This window comes from Gavialis gangeticus, unplaced genomic scaffold (genome assembly GCF_001723915.1).
Source record: "Gavialis gangeticus isolate Ggan-Ray unplaced genomic scaffold, GavGan_comp1, whole genome shotgun sequence".
Taxonomy (NCBI): Eukaryota; Metazoa; Chordata; order Crocodylia; family Gavialidae; genus Gavialis; species Gavialis gangeticus.
In genome coordinates this window covers 10,031,847-10,040,512 of record NW_017729029.1, presented here as the reverse complement: position 1 = coordinate 10,040,512, position 8,666 = coordinate 10,031,847, and the positions used below count along the sequence as shown (strand labels likewise).

General features: G+C 51.4%; 1 protein-coding gene across 1 annotated transcript in view; it reads left to right on the top strand.

Annotated features, from left to right (window-relative positions):
- The window catches only part of MPP1 (membrane palmitoylated protein 1), a 62,127-nt gene that overhangs the window by 40,779 nt on the left and 12,682 nt on the right, over window positions 1-8,666 (top strand). The window contains exons 6-9 of the mRNA XM_019521222.1: window positions 1,640-1,836; window positions 2,317-2,423; window positions 4,502-4,582; window positions 6,642-6,722. Coding sequence (XP_019376767.1) covers window positions 1,640-1,836; window positions 2,317-2,423; window positions 4,502-4,582; window positions 6,642-6,722 — 466 coding nt within the window. The remainder of the gene's footprint in view (window positions 1-1,639; window positions 1,837-2,316; window positions 2,424-4,501; window positions 4,583-6,641; window positions 6,723-8,666) is intronic.

The window sequence follows — 8,666 nt, the reverse complement described above, 5'->3', positions numbered from 1 at the left end:
TGGGGGTGTGAATTGGGGCAACCGCCCTGAGCCCTGTGCTTTGAGGGGCTCTGCAGAGCTGGCGGAGAGGCCATGGCTGAAGTTTGGCCCACCCTCCCGCCCGGCGGGTTGGACGGCTCTTTGCCTGTTCCAGCCAGAAGTTCTGACCACCACTCCTTCTGCTGCAGCCGGTGTGCCGGGGCTTTCACTCCCTGGCATAAATGTGCTGTAGGGCAGGGATGGGGGGGCCCTGTGCAGGCTGCTTTGCCCCAGGCCCCACGCCCTGCTGGGATTGTCTCTGCCCCTGAAAGTGCTCCTTTCAGCAAGAGGTTTTGCCATCTCGGAACCAGAAAAATACCAAATTATATTCTAAAAAGCAAACATCTGCTGCATAAATTTGATTTCAAAAAATATTTTTGTCCTGGTTTACATGTGTTTGTGTAGTATACACAGAGGTGATTTTATATAATAGCTTAAAATGTAGTCTTACTCTTGTATATTGTGGGTATAGGTTTGTAGGGGTGTAAGGATGTGGGGGAATGTGTGGGTGTGTCTGTAGGGGTGGATGTGGGGTGAGGGAGCATGTGGGTGTATGTATGGATATGTTGGGTGTGAGTAGGTATGGGGTTTGTTGCAGGAGAGTGGCTGGGGTATTTGAGGGTGTGTGGGCGTGGGGGTCTGCATGCAGCAGTGTGAGGGGGGATGTGTACATGTGTTTGGGATGTGTATGTAGGACTCGACATATGAACACGCACATGCGTGTCCTTCCCCCCACAGGCCCTCCCTACGTGCGTGCATGTGCGCGTGCGTGTGCGTGTGCATGTGCGCGTGTGCGTGCGTGCGCATGCACACACACACACAGCTTCTCCTTACACCTGCCCCCCACATACCTGTGCGGGCCCGTGTTCCCCAGTCCAGTGATGCAGCCAGGAGTCCAGTGGTGCTGGAGCAGTGTGGGGGCAGGAAGGCATGGAAATGGCTGGGGGTGCAGTGGGGCTGGCTGCTGCATCCAGTGGAGGCTCCCCCTGGGTCCTAATACCTGTGGCTCCTGTCATCTTTGACAAGCAGCCAGGAGCAGATTAATATTTTCTAAATTTTTTAGGGCCCTGCAGGCTGGATAGAATGGCCTGGCAGGCTGGATCTGGCCCATGGGCTGTATTTTGCCCACCTCTGGTCTAGGGTGAGTCTGATTTCCCTGAAAAAGATGGGATTCCTCCTTTCCGAGGCTGGTTGGGGAAAGAAGTGGTGTTAAATTTCAGATATATTGACATGTAGAATTTAAGCCACAAGGGCTGGCCATGGGATTGGCCAGTGGGATCATGAAAAATTCATCTGACTGTTTAGGTAGTGAGCAAGCTGATGTTTCTAAAGCACTCGGCACTGGCACTATAGGATCTGGATTGTGGCATCTCTTCTTTCTCATGGGGTGTTACTGAGAGGCTCATTCAGTTTGTAGATAAGAACTGCAAACGGGGTTGAGGCTTGGAGGGAAGTGATGGGCATGTGCCTTGCACATACTGCTTGCTTTTGGTCCAGTTAATCTCTTCTTTTGTCTTACTTGGTAGCTATTACCAACAGCTGGGATTGCCATGTAGCTGGGGCTTGTTTCATCAGAACTGAAGCTGCAGTCTGGCTATACTGACCTTTGACCTTTTTGCAGATGTTTATGAGGGCCCAGTTTGACTATGACCCCAAGAAGGACAACCTGATCCCCTGTAAAGAAGCAGGGCTGAAGTTCAAAACTGGGGACATCATCCAGATCATCAACAAAGACGACAGCAACTGGTGGCAGGGCCGGGTCGAAGGATTCTCCACAGAGTCAGCGGGCCTGATCCCCTCCCCTGAGTTACAGGAATGGTATGTTCCCCTGCTCACTATAAGTAGGTGGTGCTAGGCTGGGGAATCCCAACTCGGATCTGCATAAAGCTTAGTGTGCTGCATAATTCACATGGATGCAGCACAGGGGGCTGGAGGCTTAAAACCTTCTGTCACCATGAGGAAAATGCATCAGAGCTGCCTATAAGGAGTTGTTTGGAGAGGGCATGACCAGGTGCTCAGTGTGGAGAACTGTTGGTACATGCCACAGGTAGGCAGATTGGCTGAGCTAACAGTGCCCTCTGACCTTTTCCAGGATGACCCATTGGTCCAGATCATTGCTGCTCCTTCCCCCTGTGGTGAAGACACTCTGGCCTGGAGGCCTTCTCTGACCAAGTTTACAAGGCTTGGGACCCAGTAGGAATTCACCTTGGGAAGAATTCTTCTGTTTCCAGGGGCAGGGGTTGGACCAGAGTTTGAGATGGGAGCATCTGACCAGGTCTTGCTTTTGCTTCCTTGCAGGCGTGTAGCCAGCGTGACCCAGTCCACTCAAAATGAGGCCCAGAGCTGCAGTCCCTTTGGCAAAAAGAAAAAGTGCAAAGACAAATATCTGGCCAAGCACAGCTCAAGTAAGAGCCCCTTCCTTGTCACAAGTTCCCAGTTCTTTTGTGCTCAGAATTGGTCTCTCCACCTCCAAGCAGCAGAGTGGGAGACACGATGGGACTTTTGGGTGCCCAGACCAAAGTGAGGCCCTGGTAAGGGTACTACAGTGGTTAAACAGTACATGCCTGGGGCTTGGGTCATTACTTGCTCACATTGATGCTGCTGGAGGGCACCTTTACAACAGAGTGGCTAGGCAGTCAAAGGTGTCAGACTCAAGGCTTTTCCTTTTCCTCACCTGGTGTTCTGGCCCCTACATGGAGGAGTAATCCCCTCATATAATCTCCTGACCCATTTCTTCCCTCCTGTGATTTAGTCCAGCCCAAGCCTGTTTGTCCCTCGTGGCTGTGCACACAATTGCGGCAATAGCCTTATTACAGGCTACAGTACCTTCCTCCCAGGAGGCCCAGAAACACTGGTAAAAGCAAAGCCACAGTGCACGGCACACTGCCAACAGGACAGAGTATAGGACTGTTGAGTGGCCATTGCTCAAGTGACCTTTCTGGGCTGAGTTGCCTGTTAAGTGACTCCTCAGAGAATCTCTTCCCATTGTCTCCTCTTGTTGGCAAAGCAGTTTGTGAGGAGCATGTTCCTATGGGGTTTGGATGCACTGCTGTTGTGGGCTCACAACAGGGGCACTGCCAGGAAAGAGGAGGGGTGTTGTCATAGGGTCAGTATACAGTGTTCCTGGCCCAGCTGGCTAGAAATCCTGTGTGGGGAGGAAGGGCACCAGGCTGTCACCTTTGGGGTGGGGAATCTTTTAGGAGCTGCTTTGGGTCCCCAGCACAAGCAAGGGATGAGTGCAGGGGTCAGGCAGGGACTGCTAACTCATACACAGTGGGATGTGCAACACAACAGACTGACTCATGTACACACATACCCTCCTGCTGACCACTCCCCCTCCTATGGGGGAAGCTCCCTGCCTTAGGGATGAGTAGTCTGATTCTCCCCTATGCCATATGTCATCATCTCGACCTGTGCAGTGAGAGGAAAGTGTTATCATGGCAACCTGGGGATGCTTTACACCCTCCCTGAATGTGACAGCACAAGGCAGAGGGGTCTGGGCTTAGCACCCAAAGCCAGGACCACGGGTGATTAAACATTTTAAAAATCCCTGCCTTTATTTTGGTGCCTGAACAGGAGCCTTGTGAAATGCTCCACTGACTTTGCAAGCTGAGCAGAGCCAGCCTCAGAGAAAAAGGAACCCTGGGCCAACTTCTGTTTTGGTGTGCTCGCTCTATGCCAAGTTGGTGGCAGTGCTGCAGGTGGACAGGGCGCAAGGTGCAGTCCAGTGGGAAAGCAGAGCGGCATGGTGTGCTGCTGCCACTCACACTGCCCGGCCCAGCTCCTCCTGAGCAGAGTCTGGAGGCGGGGAGAGGCAGGGGGTAGCCTGGAGGTGGTGAGGAGGGGTGGGCTGATCCTTTATTTGGCAGGTCAGAGCTTTCCAGTTTGGCTCTTCTGAGAAGTGTTTCCAATCAAAATTTGATTCCTTCAACCACAGAGAAACATCCCAGTCTACCATCTTCATTCAGGCATGGTGCCAAGCTAGGCAAACACTGCTGCATTTACCCTGCCTGTGCCAGTCTCATTTAATTCACTGAGGCACAAATCTGACCCGTAATAAACCAGTGCCCACCATGCCCCAGAGAACTGAGCCATGGTGGGTGCTGGTCATGCAGCCAGGGTGGAAAATATGCTGGCACCCTGCCTGGCCTTGTGGTCCAGGAGCCACTGATAAACAAGGCCATAAATCAGAGAGGGATAAATAAAGATCCTTGTGACACTTTCAGCTCAGAGTTCTTGCAGCTTCTAGTCTTGCTCCTCTGGGGCCTCAAATCCCAAGCAGGTCTGTGGGGAGAGGAAAACATCAGTCCTGTACTTCACAACATGCTAGAAGAGTTTCTTCCATTGTCATCTTCAGAAGGAGCATTTCCCCTTTGCTAGCCTCTACCATGGGTTGGGGACATTGTTGTGCCCAGTGGGTCTCAGGAGGAATGCCCCTGCTATTATGTCTGCGCTGGCTCTGAAGTGCTGTTTCTTTCCTCAGTTTTTGACCAGCTGGATGTGGTTTCATACGAGGAGGTGGTGCGGCTCCCTGCGTTCAAGAGGAAGACACTGGTGCTGATAGGTATAATGGCCCCTTCCAATTCTCAGCCAGGGTTGATCTCCATCATGACCCCAATAGTGTCCTGAGCAGTGTCCTAGAATTCTTTTGAATGCCATTGCATAGCAGTCTTGTCACAGAGCTGCTGCTGAATGAGAGTTAGGACCAGGCACCTCTTCAGTCTTGGATCTGAGGCAGACTCCACTGAAGTCAGTGGAAGCCTTTGCTTGGTCTTCATTGAGCTCTGGATCGGACCCTGTGGCCTTCAGACCACATAATCGATGTGTTTCTGGCTGGAATAAAATGTATTCTGAGAGGACTGGGAACATCCCAGTTCAGAGAAGAGCCACGCGCATGATCAGAGGTCAGGAAAACAGACCTTACGATGACAGGGTGAGAGCCATGGGGCTCTTTAGCCTGGAAAAGCACAGGCTCGGGGTGATCTGGTGGCCACCTATAAGTTTATCAGGGGTGACCACCAGTACCTGGGGGAATGTTTGTTCACCAGAGCGCCACAAGGAATGATGAGGTTGAACAGTTATAAACTCCTGCAAGACAGTTTCAGGCTGGATATAAGGAAGAATTTCTTTACTGTCCGAGCCCCCAAGGTCTGGAACAGCCTGCCATCGAAGGGGTTCAAGCACCTACTCTGAACACCTTCAAGAGCAAATTGGATGCTTATCTTGCTGGGATCCTATGACCCCAGCTGACTTCCTGCCCTTTGGGCCAGGAGGGCTGGACTCGATGATCTTCTGAGGTCCCTTCCAGCCCTAATGTCTATGAAATATATGAAATCTGCTGGACTTGAAGTATGTTTGTAGTGATTTTCTTCAGAAAAAAATTACACCTTCTAAAATAATATTGGAAAGCAGAGCCTTTCCCATGAGCTCCCCCCAGAAGATCCCAGTTCCCAGGAAAGAGTGAGTTAGAAATCTGCTCCTGCATAGATTTCCTTTCCAGAAGCCAGTTGGCAAGCTCAGGCACAGCTGTGCTGATCTGTACAAGCAGGGTGCACGCTGGCCTTGTTAGCAGAACACGTCACGTGGCCAACTGCAGCTGCAGTAGGAGGGATAGCGGCCAGTTGTGGGGCTGGTTGGGAAGGCAGTATTGTGTTCAGCATAGTGAAAACAATGTGGGCTATTTTGGGGGAGGAAGGGACAGAGCTGCCTTCTGCATAAATTTAAGAGTGGGGCTGAGCTCCTGTCCTGAGCCTGGTAGGACATAGTACCTGTCCCTTGTCTTTGTCAGGCTCTGAGCTGTGCCTGCAGGCTCTGGGGAGTAGCAGTCCAGTAGCTCTGTGGTTGGAACTGTTCTGCCTTGTGTGCTGCTTTATGACTCCATAGACAGTCATGTGGTCTCCATCACTAGAGCCTTTTTCAAAGGTGCCCAACTCCCAGTTTCCTTGGGAGTTTGAAATGCCTTTAAAAACCTGGCCCTTGGAGGCTAAGAACACCAAGCTCTTACTGCACTGCTTCTGGGGAATAGGTCCCAGTGGGTGCATCTACACATGGTGCTTTAATGCATATTAGCCTATCTTAACATAGATTAAAACATCACAAAAAAGTGCCCTTTTGCTAATATGCATTAAAATACGCTAATGCACATTTTTCTAGTACCTCACAATGGAGAGTATCTGTATACAAGAGCAGGGGCTGCTTTGATGCGCTGTAATTATGGCACATCGGCGTGGACTTGATTAATCAATTCTGCTGGAGCATGGTAATTATCACGCTCCAGCAGCCTCCTGTGTCTTGTATATTAATGTCCCCATGCTTCAAAATGGCAGTGAACTAAAGCTTGTTGAACACTGATACACGAAGCACTGTGGCGCTTTAATTAGAGTGGCTCTCAAAGCCACTCTAATTAAAGTGCTGCCCTCCCCACCCCCGGAGCATGTGTAGAAATGCCTGGAGGTACTATATTTAATGTGCATTACATTAATAAATGTGTAGATGCACCCAGTGCCTGCTGGGGATGGGATATCCCACCCCCACCTGCTCTCTTATTCCATAGCAGGCAGTGCTCACAGGCCAAACCTCTGTTGAAGACACTGACCCACCCACCTCTTCCTCACTCTGCACAGGTGCAAGTGGAGTGGGCCGCAGCCATATCAAGAACTCCCTGCTCAGCAAGAACCCAGAGAAGTTCATGTATCCGGCTCCCTGTGAGTATCCCAGAGTGGGAATGCACATCCCTGCAAACCCCACTCTACCTGATAGCCAGGCCGCATAGGGGCAGGTAGCCCTGACCATTGATGGCTTTCCCAGGCACAGTAGCGTCTCTTCGTTTTCAGTGTCCATGTCCCATAGGACCAGAGGTAGTCATTTCTTATCCTGAAGAAAAGGAACTTCCCAAGGACTTTCTGTTTGCTCCAAGCTTGATGCTCACTTTTAGTTTGACAAGGCCCTGAGCCATCAAACATTGTGTGAAGGTTCCTTCTTGGTGCAGGAAAGCTGCTTCAGGTAACTTCTCTGGCTCCTTCTGAGCCTTGCTCAGTTAGGACTCATAGGCATCAAGCTACCTGCTTTTACAGGTGGAGAGATACAAAAAACAGCCCCCCTAAAGCAGTCGTAAACGTTCCTGCAGGAGACATTTTCCAGCTGTTGTGCCTGTGGAGGTCTTGTCAGCACACACTGTCTGAAATTGGGGTTCAGTGCTTGTTTCTAGTACCTGCCCCCTTGCTGCTGGCTGTGGCCTGGATTTCCCACACCTGCACTTGTGACCCTGGAGGTTACAGGGGATTCCCCATCCAGTCAAGTTCAAGTCTGTTGTACTCTCACCTTGATAGAGTAGGCCTAGAGGTTGCCCCTATGGTCATTAAGAAGAAGGACCAGAGGCTCCTGGCGTGGGTAGAGAGCAGAATTGTGTGAGCCCCAGGTAGACACTAATGCCTGTTGGATGACACAAACTGACTTATCCTAGTGAGGACCTCAGATCTTGTGGCCCTAGGCACAAAAATAGCTCTGGGGGAAGGGGCAGGCCTGGTTGAAAAAAAGGCCGCGGCACCTCCAACTGCCTGTGGTTCCCACCTGAGCAGCAGCTTGTCTGTTTGTGTGGAGGGCTCAAGGGGTGATGTCAGCTGTTTGGGCCTTGATGGTCCCTTTTGTCGTCTTTGACTCCTGGGCACTGTAGATCATAGAAGACATGGCTGGGAGCACAACCTGCTAGTGAAGCTGTGGCTCCACACCTGTAGGCTGACAAGATATGTTTTGTATTGAGGTAGTGGCATTTGGGAGCCTTGTGCCAGCAGCAGGGAAGGAGATCACAAGGCACTGGGAGCCCTGCCTTGGAGCCTGCAAGGCAGGATTCTCCTTTGGCTCTGATGCTGCCACAAGGACATGGCTCATGTGGAGCCTTGCTGGTATCAAAGCCTAAGTCACTGGTAGCTATGGGTCCTGCCACTGGTCCCTGAGCATGTGTTTAAAATCAACAATGTTCCTTTAACCACCCAAAGGGACACCTTGGGCACCCGGTGCCCCAATCCCTTGCTTGCAGTGGTGCTGCTGGCCTGGATTCTAGACAGAGGAGGAGCATCATGCCTGGAAGAACATCCCTTATGCATTACTGACTGAGAGGGGGTTCTAGACACTGATGGGCAGGAGAAAATAGGAGGCTGAGACACAGGGTGCAAGCTTTTATGGGCAGGCAGTTAATGCTAGTGATCAGCTTGGACTCACCACCATTGTCTCAGGTGGCAAAGGGTTAAAGTCCATTTCGGTGGCGAGGGATTCCCCTTCTTTGCCCCTTCCTTTTGCTCCTCTTATCCCCATCTGTGTCCCTATGTGCCCTGAGCCCCACTGCCTGGGAACAATTTGTGGTTGCTACCTATGGTGCACTACTGACCAGCTATCTCCAAGGCCCCTCTCCATGTCCTTTGTGCTGTCTGGTTGCATTGGTTCCAAGGGTGGTTGGACCCTTTGGTTCTGAGAGAGGGGTCCTCCACCCTCCCCAGGGGCACAGGTCACTCACCAACTCTCTTCTCTTCCAGACACCACTCGCCCCCAGAAGAAGAATGAGGTGGAAGGGAAGAACTATCACTTTGTCTCCACAGAGGAGATGACCAAGGACATTTCGGCCAATGAGTTTCTGGAGTTTGGCAGTTACCAAG